The sequence below is a fragment of the Pteropus alecto genome, unplaced genomic scaffold (genome assembly GCF_000325575.1).
Source record: "Pteropus alecto unplaced genomic scaffold, ASM32557v1 scaffold20, whole genome shotgun sequence".
NCBI classification, from domain to species: domain Eukaryota; kingdom Metazoa; phylum Chordata; class Mammalia; order Chiroptera; family Pteropodidae; genus Pteropus; species Pteropus alecto.
The window spans coordinates 18,464,580-18,480,339 of record NW_006436298.1 but is presented as its reverse complement, the minus strand read 5'-3'; the positions used below and the strand labels follow the sequence as shown (position 1 = coordinate 18,480,339).

Below are 15,760 nucleotides of genomic sequence, written 5' to 3'. Positions count from 1 at the left end.
GACCCTCTGAATACATGGATCACACTTTATAAACTACTGTCCTAGGTGAGAATTAACAAATTATCCAAAATTACTGAATTTGTAATTTCTTTATTATATACATTTCGTCTCTTTCTTTTATTGACTTTTCAATCTTAGTCACAAATAAAAGTATGTCAATAAGAACTAAGAAGTCATTATTCTGAAGACAATCATATAAAAATGAAATTCCTATTTTGACATTCCAGACACCCGAATTTTCATTGTATAAAATATTGTATTTCCAAAATGCATTAATACCTCCCAAAAGTTATCACTATATTTTAAATGCTGCTCGATTTCAGTGAGAAACTCTATATTCAAAAGTAGCCTTAAAATTTTACCAGTAAGAAATAAATTTTCCGAACTATAATTGAAAAAAGATCAACAAAATTGTCTACTAGACTTAAATAGCTTATAGAAACACACTGATAATTTGACAATTATCAAATTATATAATCAAATTATATAGATATAATAAAACAAAAAAATTACTATGTTCTATATCATTAATAATACTTAAAATTATTCATCCATCATGTAAAACAGAAGTTTAATTATCATTTGAGTAGCATTTACAGTTGAGGCATAAATGTCATGTAGAAATAAAAATTAAATTAAGAGTACAGAATATAAGATAACATCTTACTTTGTCAGCGACAGTCTAATAAAAACTAAGTTATTTCTCCTGTCATCTTCACTGTGGCCACTCTGACTCAAATCCACAGTCTGAACAGAGAAGCCAACGTACTGGAACAATGAACTCAATATTAAAGGCACTTTTACCTTGCTGCATGTTATTTCCTTAAATCTCAAAACCTTCTTGGTCCAAAAGTAATAAATTTCAAAGTCTTATATGTTATAAAATACCTTATTTCATCAGTGTCTGGTACTTTTGTGTAAGGCAGAATGGCTCGAACACGCCTTCTATCTTCCACTGGCTGGAAACCATAAAAAATTATTTACAAAAGATAAATAACCTTTTCATGTCAAAGGCAAATCAGGTATGTTCGCACAAAATGAAAGCCAATAAAAATTCACATTATAAACTCCACAGGATCATTCAAACTATTTTTTACTAAGGCTCTAATTACTCAAAGCCTAGAAATGTTTGTTTTGTTGTTGTTTTTACAGAAATTCTTTTAACAGTATAACCAATATGTTTTTATCAAGTACTATGAACAATTATTGAATTTGAAATAAACTACATGGAACATATAAATTAACTTTGATGATACAGAAGGCATCTCAGAATCTTGCAGCAATTTCAGTATTAGCACTACATTATCAGTAATTAATCTTCATTTTTCAAAAATATTTGTTAGGCTATCACCATATAGTATTATTTTTAAAAATCAAGTAACTTAAATACAAAATCACAGAAAAATTTCTTTTTCTTTTTTAAAGAAACTGTCAGTTTTGCTCTGACAAAACCAGAATCAAAATTTAATGCAACAAATACTTCCTGAGTTATATTATTATTGTTGTTATTGTTGTTGTTGTTGTTGTTGTTGTTGTTACTTTAGGTGAGGCAATATTATTAGTATTTTAGGTGAGGCAACCCTTGATTGACCTCACAGATTGCAAGGACCTTGTCGGCTTACAATCCCTTATTTTTTATGCCTACAGCACCTGGTCTTCCTAGGTGGTCTCCCATCCAAGTACTAACCCAGCCCAACCCTGCTCAGCTTCCAAGATCAAACAGGATCAGGCTTGTTCAGGGTGGCATGGCCGTAGACTCTTGAATTATATTAAATAAACATCAAGAAATTAAACAAGAGCTAACCCAATTAATAAAGTTTTACTTGCCTCTGGCGGTGCAACTGGATAAAGCAATTTTTCTCCTTTAAGCAAACAGGAAACATGACTGTAATAACCTATTAGGTCTGACAGTGAAGAAAAACGTCTTCCACCAATGTAGTAATCTCCACACATAGCAATAATCCTATTTGTACCAAAAAAAGAAAAAAGAAAAAAAATACAGTATAACAAAAACCTTTAGAGACAATTTTGAAGACCAAGTTCCATAAAATTATAAATCCATAATTTTCAATACTCTTTTAACTACATCCCTGTATTAAAATACCACTTAATATTTTTATCATGTTAATTGTTTGAGGTTATTTCTTTTACAAATGTATATGTACGCACTGATATGATACATATCATATAAACATCAATTACACAATTCATTATAATACTTGTAAATCCATCCTCAGATACCTTTTCTCACTTTCCATATTTAAGACAGAATAGCAATTTCAGTAAGTTTTCTCTGGCTAAAAGTAGCTTACAGATCTCGTGAAACATTTACACAGAGAATAATAATAATTTCACATTCTACATGTAGTATGTTAGTACTCTTAAAGCTTATTTTAAGATCTAAAAATTAAGGGCAAACATTTTATTGGTTAACATTATAGGCACTAGATTTTTTCCAATCTCTCCAAAAAAAAAATTGAATGAAATGTGTGAATATATTTATACAGACTTGTATACTGGTACTTAAAAATCTACATGCCCATTTAATTGAAATGAACATTTTCAAAGTTTCAGAACACTGAAACTAAAGGGCACAAATACTGAGTCTTAAAAATGGTTTCCTGTATTTTCAATTACTCTGTATTGCCACTTTACTGCTCAAAGTTTTCTTATAATGTAAAGAATATATACTTTATACTCTAAAAGTGATAACTTTATTTGTGCACAGTAATGCCCAATAATACTGTATTTAATAAAAATGTAAACATTCAATATCTACTTTAAATCACTGATTAAATCTGTCTCTCCTCCATTATTTAAATGTCACTGACTCATTCACCTTTATATTAAAGCGGGTATTTTTATAAATAAGACAGCAAAATAGCTATATTGTATAGCCTCATAACAGAAAATAAAGACTTACCTAAAATGGTTGACAACATTTGTCTGGCTAAGAAATGAAAGTACAAAGGACCCTGGTCTCCGATCACTCTCTCTTATAAGGTAACTACCGGACTTCCCTGCCTGTCTGAGGCGTTCTTCTGCCATAGTTCTATCAAGTTTGCCATGATACCACCTAAGACAAAAAATTAAGAGATTAGAATAAAAACAACAACCATAAAATTACTATTGGTAGTTGAAAAACATGCTACTAGAGGTTATAAATATCTACATGAAACTTAAACATTTAGATCTTACTTTGAACTAGTTATTCTAATTTCACCTCAATTTTTTTTATAAATTTCAAAAGCACGATTCAATAATGTCATATGTATACTGCATTGTGTGTTCACCAAAGTTAAATTTCCTACCATCACTATATATTTGACCTTTATCTTAATCTACCTCTCTGCTCCCTCTTCCAAAACTCCATTGGTTTTAACTTCTCAGTCTCTCAAAAAAATTTATTTGGTCAGTTTTTAATTTGTTTTATAAGCTCAGGCCTAATCATCTCACATATGAGTCTTTTCTATTTTTGTCGATCTCTCAACCTCCAAGACTATCTGTTCAAGATATACTTATTAAAATATCAGATCCTTACTTAGAATAATAAGAGTAAGATGGACAAATGAAAATGTATTATTTTATTATTTCTCTATATACTAAGGAACTAAGACATGACATAACTTTATTCTATTTTAGTGTCTCATCCTAGAATAGGAAAATAGAACGATGCTGTCTAACAGCCAGTGTTCTAATTTCCCATTTCGACATGAAGCTGGTTATTCCCTTTGGTCTTAAAATGATCTACTCCATAACCACACATTTTGAACTCGACTCCTCAAATATGTTAAACATATGGGAAATAAATACTACCTTTCTCCTTTTAACTTTTCTGTTCTCAGTTTAACTATATTCTACCTACCATATTACCACTCCCAGATAATCTTGCTAAAATGACTGGCTGTAACTGTAGCATCATTCCATGCTACCAATCTATGCCCACAAAAGCCTCTTGGATTGATATAAATAGAAGCATATTTAGAAACAGATTGGAATTTTCATATGGTCATGGTAACAAATCTACAAAGTACTTTTTATGAAATATTTTTGCACTTGTAACATGTCAGTCATCCAAACTTATTCTTTGGTACTTATAATCTAAATTAAACCTTCAGAAGAAAACAATAAACATTCATAGTACATTCATATAGTTAATATCTAATGATAACTTAGTTACAACTACTAGACTATTATGCCTTTTTTTGTAAGTTTGTTGTAATGAAAGCTTACTATTCTTGACTCCTTAGTTAATTTTTTTAAAAAAAATTTAAAATGTCTTGAAAGAATTATTTTTAGTTTTCTTCTAAAAACCAATCCATTTATTTGGAAATCTATGCATAAGACTGAAATAACATAATAAAAAATTTAATCGTGGAGCTTCATTATAAGTTAATAGGAAAAACATAATTGTAAAGAAAGAATAATCAACATTGCAGTCCTCTAAAATTCTAGTCTCAATTCAACAATTATCTTTGAGGCTACTCAAGTAAATTTAACTTTCAAAAGTTTTTTGTTTTTTTTTTTTAGTCTTAAAAGTTTAGACTAATGATCATTAAAAGTTCCTTAAAGAGCTAAAATTTAACAATATAGAATCAGGACAAAATTTTGAAATTCCACACTAGAAGTTTATTTAGTTGTGAAAATATATGAGACATCCTTAGAATATAATACTGGTTCACTCTTTATTACCTAAAGCAGTGGAGCTATGCCACAGAGCAGATTTACACATCAAAGAAAAATTAAAGACAATTTTAAGCAAAGGTCCTATTTTTGTGTACTTGATATTTCTTAAATTTCTGTTGTGTTTTATGCAAAATGTCGATTAAAAGATTTTATCTAATCTCCATCTTGTGAACTCACCATGAGACAATACAGAGGTACATGAGGCATTACACAATTACTAATTTATAATAAGTACCTAACTAAAGACCTTTACTGATATATAAAAGAAGTATTTGTGGTTTTCAGCTTTTACATCTATGTACTCCCTATAAGATTTGGGCATTAAAATTCAAGGTAGAGGCATTAATCTAAATAAACAACTGTTTCCTGAATATTAGCGATTCCCTTCACGTCGAAAGCTCTTAAGATTCAAACACCAAAAGTAAAACCTGTCATTTCTTGATTACAATTATAAACTGAAATTAAATTATCCAACAATAGGTTTATAAGCACATATGTAAAGTTGGATCTGATTTTCAAAAGTATTTAAAATATCCTTCTGCTACAAATATCAACAACCTGTTCTAGAAAAAAAAAAATGGTCTTAAAACTCAGAATTTCCTGAATTATCTTGTTTACTTCAAATTACCAAGGTGAATCATATTAACAAAAACATTTTAAAAGTATATGCACAGGTATTTTAAAGCTACTACTGAAGCATAAAACATACCAATTAAATTGTTACAATACACAATCTGCATCCCATTTAAACACTGGCTAATAAAAAAATCATAAGCATCACACTAGGTAAAAACGATTTCATTTAAATTTCATATAGCATGATATGCGGCTAAAACTATTTTATAAATAAATCACAAATCCAATATGATGTAATTTGATTCAGTGATTTACAGAACCTAAAGTAAAAGCTCTATATCCACTGAGCACTAGTCCTTGGATATACTTTCAAACGATGCCTCTCAATCTTTTAACCTATGATTTTTTGATAAACATTTCACCTTCCAGGAGATTCAGAGTCTCTAAGTGGCAATTTCTCATAAAGAATCATTATATATTCTATTTAAACCCCGTAGCAAAGAAAACGCTATTTTTCTGAAATCTGTAATATAATTCATTTTATATAAAAAGTAATGTGGAATATGCCTTCTCAAAATATACCACCACACCACAGATACAACGCTCCTTAAGAGGAGACACTTCCCTAGTGGATATCTGTCTCTAAGATTCAGTTTAATAAAAATGGTACACTTTCTCACTGTTCAAATAGTTACAGTAGGCATCATTATAAGGAAATGAAAGAAAACATTTAATCATTCACATTATTTCTCTAAGTCTTTACAGTCAAAGCCTTATTATACTTCTTTAATGGTAGTTTTGGTGGTAACTATTACCAAGAAATTTTTTTTTTAAAAAAAAAGAAAGAAATGCAACTGGAATCTAAATACTTCAAAGGAATACAATAACTAGAGTATAGTATGAAGGTTCTGAGTGTAATATGAGATTACAAAATATCTATGGGTTAAATCTCCTAAATTAAATGTTTTTACTCTACTTATATTTGTGGTAATTTTAACTCACAGACTGAGTATGACACATAGTAATATTAATTATAACAGTAACTGCTGAATGAAGGAAGAATTGTTTAATTATAAAACAATGTTAAAAAAGATTTTAGAAGTTCAGTTCGACCTCTCTGGCCATTAAAAAAAAAAAAAAAATCTCTTCTTTAATGTCCACAATTAGTAAGTTCTGATCTTTGAGGACTGCTATCTTTGTTTAAAAGGATATGAAAACAATTTAGGCTGATAAAGCTCAAAGAAGGATGGCCATACTGATACCTTCTAAACTTCTTCAAAAGAGACTAAGCCTATTGGTGAGACTAAGACTTACCAGAAACCATCTCCAAAGCTATGGTCAAGTCACTACATTTTGCACCTCATTAACATAACTTGTAAAACAGGGAAAATAATCTCCATCTCAACTTCAGAACAATTAAATAACTGTCTTGAACTCCTTCAAAGCAAAATATTAAAAAAAAAAAGTACTACTACAAGGTTATAGTATAGTATAATGGTTAAGAGTAAAGTCTCTGGAGCCACTGCTTATGAATCCTAGCTCTGCCACCTGGCTGTACAAATGTGAGCCAATTAATTTCTGAACCTCAGTTTCCTCATCTATATAAGATGTATTCTAACAGTACCTATACTTCATAGAAGGGTGGGTTGATATTATTATTAACTAATACATATACAAATTATATACGTATATACACATGAAAGACTGCAGAACTGATTAATACAACTTCATCAATAAAAATCTCAAATCGTATTACTGTTGCATATAGATGATTAATTTGTGAATCAACTAAGCCACAATTATCTTCCTACTTTCCAGTCTTGTTTACTTTCCATTTAATTTTGGGAAGAGAACAAGAGAAACCAATCTTGGTTTCTGCTAAAACACTGATTTTAAAAAGAAATTCCTTTTCCCAAAACTCCGTTTTTGAACATTAAAGATCATACAAATTAATTTGTGCTGGAGGCACCATAGTATTATACACTAGAAATTCTTCCATTTTTCCTGGCAACTCTAGAAGGAAACCCTCAAATGGCTCTATTCTTTCCCAGTGTGAATATATTCCTTGGAGAATGGTAAGGACAGTATGCATTTGACATACTGTGACTTAAAGTGACTAAACACTCTAATAATATATCTAATGTGTTCTCCTATTTAAAAGTAAATCGATCTCTCTCTGTCTCTCTCTCTCTCTTTCTAAGATGAGAAAAGGAAAGCAAGAAATTAAAGAAGAAATATATTTTTTTCAGCTAGCTTTGCAATTTTTTGTTGAGAAATGTAACAGACAGATATGGAGTCCCTTGACTTCATTTCCTTAGAAACTACACAATCACTACCTAAAATATAATATCTAAGATGAAACTATATATATGAAATAAATCAACAATAACAGACAAGTTGCTGAAATCACTTTCCTTTTAAATTTGGAATCACATAAATTTTTTTTATATAAATATATATTGTATATTATTGGGAGCACATTTGAAGGGCCTAAGAGGGAGGGGCCTTTGTGCTTTTTAGATGGTCTCTCCTAATCAGGAAGAATATAGAAATCTATATATAGAATATAGTTTAGAATTTAGAATACAGAAAACAGCCTGGTCTGAATACAGACATTTCATTCAAACTACACAATTATTTAAAACTTGACAATTTTAAATGGAAACTGTCTACTACAGTAGAAAACAATTAAAATAGTGCTTCCATCAACAGACTTCCTTCTTCTAAAAAGGAAACTAAACTGACATTCCCAGCAGATCACTTTTACTTTCCACTATGCTCTTCCTCTTAGATATGTCACTTTCACCAAAGTTCTTACATAGAAATATACATGCAGAAATTCAGTTGCCAAGAAATCTCTTCTGTAACCAGAATCACTTGGGACTGTGTGCTCAATCATACTACAAACTTCTAAAGTTTTTCTGTAATTCTCAAAGATGCTAATCAAATTTTCTTACACATGCTTGTCCTTTATGAAATTAAATTGGTTATTTCAGGTTGGTAAGACATGTATATATAAATTTGCTAAAACTACTATATTTTCCTAAAGCCCACATATTTCCTTTTAACAAACATAGTTCCTACTGTCATACAATCTGGAATGATAAGAAAAAGAAACTTACTTTTCAATGTGAAGGGGAAAGTAAACAAAATATACCTTATGCTAAGTGATTCTATTAGGTCTTTTTTCATATTTACTAGTAAATTTACTAGTAAATTCACTTGAACAACCACTAGGTTAAGCATAATAGGTGTAGTACCCCTTAGACCAACTATATCACTTAAACTTGAGAAGAAATACACGTATTATGTTAGATATTTTGAGTATATTTGTGTTTCTGGCAAATATCAAATGTGTGTGTATTTATGTATTTAGTTATATACCTCAGATCAAATTAAGTCAAAATAAGAGCAAACATTCTATTTCCTTTTGCCACAGGTAACATATTTCGAGTTCAAAAGAGGTTTTTGTTCTGGTAAGTTATTTCAAATGAAAGAGGATTGTCACATGTTCTATCCATCCAAAAATTTAGTCCATGGAAAGACTAATACACGAAAGGTGGGAACCAACACCATGCTTATATAGGCAAAAGTTTATACTGAAATGCACTCCACAAACTCTTGTTCTTACTACCCTTCACTTCCATCACTTAGAAAACAGATAATGAAGGGCAGGAAAAGCTACTCTCTGAAAATGTTATGCTCTAATCAAACACTTTTAAAATAAGAATAAGAAAAAGCACAATACCTACTAACAGGACGCTAATATCAGTTCCTACCTTACATCCTCAATCTCATCTATGTAATTTCATTCCCCCAAAACTACCAATTCATATAGTTCAGTTTTTCTTAGAACTTTGACAATTATAGTGTTGTAACCAGTAAGTGCATAAAAATAGGACAAGGAAATGACTTGTGGCCATCTGGTCCAATGCATTGCTGCAACATAGCTGTAAACTACCTTGAAGCAAAACTTTATTTAAAAATAAACTTTTTTTTTTTTAAATTTCACAATATGGTAATTCACTGGCTACTTACTGCAGCCAAAACATTTAATCTGTATTTTAAGATAGATACCTTTAAAACACTAAATTTGAAGGTTAAAAGTAATCTTTAGTCAAACATTGTCTTTTATTTAGTCCATCTCCAACAAACTATACGCCAAACACTGTGCTACATGGTAGAAAAACAAGTTAAACCACAGAACACCATAACAAGAGTTTATGATCTAGTGGAGAATAGAGAACAGGCAAGTAAGTAACAGAATATGAGGTCATATAGAAAAATATCAGTCTTAGGATTTTAGTATATACTTCCTGAAAAAAACTGATGGCTAAACAGAAACAAAGGATGAGTAGCAACTAATTCAAAGGAAGGAAGGGACTGAGAAGGTGAGAAAGATGTCACAGGCAGAGGGAAAAGTACAGGCAAAAAAAAGTAGTTTATATACAGATATAGGAACATAAAAATACTTTAAACTTTCAAAATATACTTTACAAGTCTAATTCTTATCAGATGAAAAGAATATAAGCTTGCCAATTAGACCAGACTTATAAACTTACTGGCTGAAAGTTCTTTCAGTTCCTCAAACAGAAATATATCTCCAAGAACATTTTAAAAGTTCAAAATATTCGCAGATCTATCCTCTCATCTGGTACCTACAGTGGGGGACAGGTATTATACCATAGCACTCAAAATTCTCCATGACATGCCCATTATTCTCCTTTATGTCCCCTATAACCCAACCAAATTACATTTATACATTTAAGAAATCTTTTTTAAGTACCTACTATATTTTAGGCACTGTTTTATTAGACACTGGTTTTAACCCTTTGTGCTTCCTCAAGGTGTTTTTCCTATATAACATTTTTTTTTTTTAAATGAAAGTGAAAACATTATACAATTGAGCCAAAGGTCATCCTAAAATTAAAGTGTTGTCTATGGATTTCTTTCTTCAGAATTTTCTATTTCTCTATTTATTCTTACTCATGGAAATATATATCATATAGCTCAAACGATAGTCTTTATGAGGCTAATACCCAAATTATTCTCTCTAAACCTGGCTTTCCTCCTAGACTTCAGGCCTAAGTTAACAAGTACCTGCTAAGAATCTTCACCTTAAGGTGAATATATCCAAATCTGAAAAATTGCAACTACTTTTACCAACATATACACACACAAACATACACACATCCCTCTTCTTCTCTATTTCTCTATATTGTTAATGGACCAGCTTCCTTCCTAGTGTTCAGACTCTAAATCTCAAAAGCAACTTAAGATTCCTTACTATCTCTACCCACAAAACTACTGCCAACTTGTGTATTGTATCTCTAATATCACTGAAGATGCAATATACAAATTATTCTCTAGTTTTTAATTCCCTCATTGATTACTTTAGGTCTGGCCCTCTTTTCTGCTCATGCTGTTTTTACCCTTCCTACAACTGTGGAAAGATTATCTTCCTAATAGACCCTTCCTAAACTATAGACTTAATCATTTCACTCTAATAACTCAAATAGCCTACAAATGGCTATCTATCACCAAATGAAGTACAAACTATTCAACTTGTCATTGAAAGGCCACCACAAAAGCCTCCAACCTACCTTTGAGGGAGAGAGGTGCGGAATTTAGAGAAGAGAAAGATGAAGATGAAGTTTAGGTTTGAAGTATGTTCGTGATTGTCAAATTTAACTGTTTACTGCTTACCTGGAAAACAGCATGAACTAACCAGTGACTTCTGAAAAGCTGATAATTTTTTTCACTACTAGTTTTTACACTTCTTCAAGTACATTATGAAACCAATAGGCCCTCAATCAATAAAATAACCACAGTAACCACCCAAAGAAAGAAGTGTTCATCAAGTAGGTACCATGGCCAGAACAATGATATTTCAGAGAACATGTGTTAAAGGGAGGAAAACTAAGGCATATGCTAATAATTATGCCTCATATTTGCTTTAAATTTATACTCTTCTAGCCTGTCTTTTCAAATAAATAGATCTGGTCTCAGGACATTCCAATACAAAGAAAGTAAACATTAATAACTGAAATTTATCCAGAAGAATGTCAGTTTAAAATCTCTTATTTTGATAAATTTGAATATCTACCTCATTTTCTAAATTATAATGAAATTACAAATAAATTAAATTACAAATTATCTAAGAAGCCATAGAAAACTTTGATTAAAATTTTGAACTTTCATCCATAGAAATCAAAAGATCAGCCTACATATTTATTTTTTAAAATTTGTTTTGTTTTTTTTTTAACCTATAGTGTACTGTATTTTATATCCACATTGCTTCTTAAACAAAACAAATAACCATAAATGCCAGGAAGTATTTAATTTGCTTGATTACTAATATATAAAAACAATGGAAAATAAGACTGTTATTCTTAAGTTGTTGCTTGTTAGTAGTATATAAAATACAAACAGAAGTTGTTCAACCCTCTCCCATATCAAGCATTCTAACATGAGATACCAGACAGTACTCTATACTTACTCCAGACTGAGATGTTCTCTCTAAACCCCAGATCACATACTTCTTTAAAAGCACGAGATTTTTAAAAAGGAAGCTTTTGTCTATTAGCCATTAATAAGAACTGCAACATGATTCTGTGCTTATTTATGAAGACAGTAAATATAAAAATCAGAATATATCCATTTTAAAATAAAATTCTTTATATTTTAAATAATTTAGAAACTTGATGCTGCCTACCTCCCAAATATGTCCTCAAAAACTGAATATTCAAGATTTTGTTTCAGATCTCCAAAATAAAAAGGGGTGCGTGCTACTTATGTAATCTAGGTCAAATATTCATTGCACTCATCTGGTGTCAAAATATAGAGTATTTACCAATGTAAATCATTCCTAACTCTCCAGTTGAGTTTAAGGACAGATCTACATTTCCAGCAGCTGCTGGGCCTTTCAATCTGGATATCTCAATAGACAACTGAAACCCAACACATCGAAGAAAAAAAAAATCACCTCATCATCATTCTTTCCATTTCCTTCTCCTAACCTCTTCTTTCTCTCCTGCTTCTCATTTCATGTCATCAATCCACTCATCCAAGCTATTAGGTAGAACCATATAGTTTTTTAAGATCAAAAAGGCAATTACTTATGGTTCAATCTAGTGGAAACCTCTCTTCAGTATCTTTGACTTATTCCTCTTTCTTGTTTCTTTCATATAATCAGTAAAAAAGCCATAAAATTCCAAATTCTCAATGCTCTTTTAGCTATCTAATCTTTTCATTTCCCACTGTCAATATCTTTCCTCATCATATATAGCAATTCCTGCAACAGTTCTAGATATACTGCTCTTCCATTTCTTTATACATCTGTAATACTTTCAGATGCAGATAAACCTGAATCACAACTCAAAAAGTAAAATGACCCCATTGCTTACAAAAATAAAATCCAAACTACTGACATGGCATTCAGCATTTTTTTTTAGGACTTTGCCATTCATCACAAGACTATTTATCACTTCCAAAATATATCAAGCAGGCACTTTCAAGCCTGTACGTTTTTGATCATCTTATTCCTCTCATCTGAAATGCTCTTATTGCCGTGTTATTCTTCAATGCCTATCAAGTGCCATCTTGATCCTCTGGTCATAATTAATTTTCTCTTACCATGTTCCCAGCTTTATTTCTTATACTTTTTTTGAGGTTCTATCTTATATGTAATATAGTCAGTCATTTTCACATGTTTTCTCCATTAAATTGAAAGGTACTAAAGAATACTGGGGACATTTAAGCTATCTTCACAATTCTCTAGTCTAGCACTTGGCACGATACTTTGAACACAGTAAACATTGACAGGTGGAAGGTTGAGAAAAACAAATTAATCAAAAATTCCTGCCTACACAGAAATTCTAAAGTCATAATCCCTTACTGGACTCTACTATCTAGCCAAACTGCAAGAATGCAAGACATGCTCCCAATCAAGCTATTTTCTCAACCTGCATCGTCCTCCCATCCCCATTCTAGAGATCCTTTAATTACTTTGCCCTCCAGGGAACACCTCTGCAGAGCCAAAATTCCACCTCCTCAAAGGAATTGTCTAAAGACCACTCGTCCCCAATGTGATGTTTTAAATCTAAAAACCACGTAGCTAGCATATAGTGCTTTATGACCACATCAATTTTCTTAAATAAAAATAAAGTGGAACTATTACTTCCCTCACCCAAATCTCCCATACCCAAACTTCCCCTACTCTAAATTCATTTGCTGATACTCAAGGATGCTGATTGGGGAGTTGCCTGTTCAGCACTCACAGCATTCAGGGAAAACAGACTCATATCCCCTCCGTGAACTCTTTCTCCTCAAATTCCAACAACTTGGTTTCTGAGAAAGATTTCATTTCTTTGAAGAAACTAGCTTAGTCAAAATCGATCATTCCATGGTCCGCATCTCAACCAAACAGGGTCAAAATTTCTTTCAAAGTGTTTTTTCACACTAGAACTGAGAGTCAGTCTCTTATGGCAAAAGCTATAGGATGCCAAGTCAAAGAAAAGGTTTTTGTTTTTTAGGTTTTCCACCACTTAGAAGAGCCAGTCTATAATGAGAATGAGGCTGAGAGGACGAAACAGATAAAGAGATGAAAATGGCAACTGATGATAGCATTCAAATTCCTAGTTCCAGTTATCTGAGATCTGTTACAAGCCTACCGTTCCCTTAGTTTAGCTGTTTTGTCTCATTCTTTGATTACCCCTAGAGGAGCTCTTTGGTCTTTAGATCCTTTCACATATTTAAAAATTATTGGACCCCAAAAAAACTTGTTTATGTGAGTTGTATCTGTCAGTATTAATGGTATTACAAATTAAAACTGAGAACACTTAAAATATACTTAGTTAACTTTTAATTAACACAAAATGAATTAATATAAAGAACATTCTTTATGTAAGATAATTATTTTCAAAAAAACCATTTAGTGAAAGAGTAGCATTATTTTATAATTTTATACAAATCTTTAAGAGCCAACTTAATAGAAGATAGCTAGATTCTCATATCTGTTTCTGTATTCAATCACTTGCTGTATATTTTTTTGGTTTGTAGTATATCAAGACTGATACTTAATGTAGGTACTTAAAAGTCAGATGACATATAGAATCTGACCATACCTATAAACATTTCATACTCTGCTACATTAAAATCCACTGGTCTATTATTTATTCATGCATATTTTACAGCATCATGCAATAGACATTTGGCAATATGGGTTCAATGAGGTATGAAAATCTTGTCAAGTGCTAACAATATCAAAATGTCACACTCTTTATGCAGTAAAGTACACTTGAGTTATCCAAACTCTACACATCTGGCCCTTACCCAGCTCCTGGGAGATAACTGCTAAGCCCTCGGAATATCCAGCCCAATAAGAATACCTCTGTTTACTGAAAACCATGGGCCATGCCAGATCATTATAGTAATAATGGGATTTGTGGTAGAGGGCCGCATATTATCAGTTTGACTTCTGGAATCAAACTCATGAAATAACTATGGTCAGCCACACGGGGGCTCCAGGTCTACATGACCAACTCACAACAAAAATTCTGGACACCACGGCTCAGATGAGCTTTCCTGGTTGGCAATACTTCATACATGCTGTCACACATTGATGCAGGGAGAATTAAGCACTGTCTGTATGACTCCACTGGGAGAGGACAACTAGAAGCTTGCATCTAGTCTCTCCAGTACTCTGCTCTATGTACTTTCTTCCTTTGTGATTTTTAATTTGTATCCTTTACTATAATAGACTTATACTGCGAGTGTAAAAGCTTTGATCAGTTCTGTTAGTCATTCTGAAAAGTCACTGAACCTGAGAGGGGGTTTTAGGGATTTCTGACAAAAACCATCAATATTATCAGAAAAGTTCCTAGCAGGCACTAACATGAGTATCATGATTCTTTTTAGATAGTAGGTGTAACCTTGAAGAAAAAGTGGCACTGTCTTCAAAAACGTGGGCTCACTCTGGCTTTGGTGAGTAAAGGGCACCACATGTGTATATTATATGTCCTTTCTAGGTAACCACTGCTTTTTTCTAGAATTCAGAATAAAAGAACAAATTTTTATTTTGTTTTGTTTTTGTTTTAGTGAAATGCCATGTCCATTGCTAACTCTAGCTATTATATATGGACATATGAAAAATATCTATATACAGTTTATGGACTGGTAGCACTTCAAGTAAATGATATATTGTAATACAGACCTGAATTTTTTATTTTTATTTATTTATTTTTTTAGGTGAGGCAACCCTTGGTTGACCTCACAGATTGCAAGGACCTTGTCAGCTTACAATCCCTTATTTTTTTACGCCTACAGCACCTGGTCTTCCTAGATGGTCTCCCATCCAAGTACTAACTCTAGCTATTATATATGGACATATGATAGGCCCGACCCTGCTTAGCTTCCGAGATCAGACGGGATCGGGCTTGTTCAGGGTAGCATGGCCGTAGACCAGACCTGAAATTTTTTGAGCTATTTATCAATTGAC

At 31.7% G+C, this 15,760-nt stretch overlaps 1 protein-coding gene and 1 pseudogene across 1 annotated transcript in view; both read right to left on the bottom strand.

Annotated features, from left to right (window-relative positions):
- The window catches only part of RASA1 (RAS p21 protein activator 1), a 94,038-nt gene that overhangs the window by 51,087 nt on the left and 27,191 nt on the right, over positions 1 to 15,760 (bottom strand). The window contains exons 2-4 of the mRNA XM_006913204.3: positions 2,924 to 3,076; positions 1,828 to 1,963; positions 889 to 959 (exon numbers count right to left, since the gene is read on the bottom strand). Of these exons, the coding sequence (XP_006913266.1) occupies positions 889 to 959; positions 1,828 to 1,963; positions 2,924 to 3,076 (360 nt within the window). The remainder of the gene's footprint in view (positions 1 to 888; positions 960 to 1,827; positions 1,964 to 2,923; positions 3,077 to 15,760) is intronic.
- LOC112480712 lies at positions 1,639 to 1,757 on the bottom strand (annotated as a pseudogene).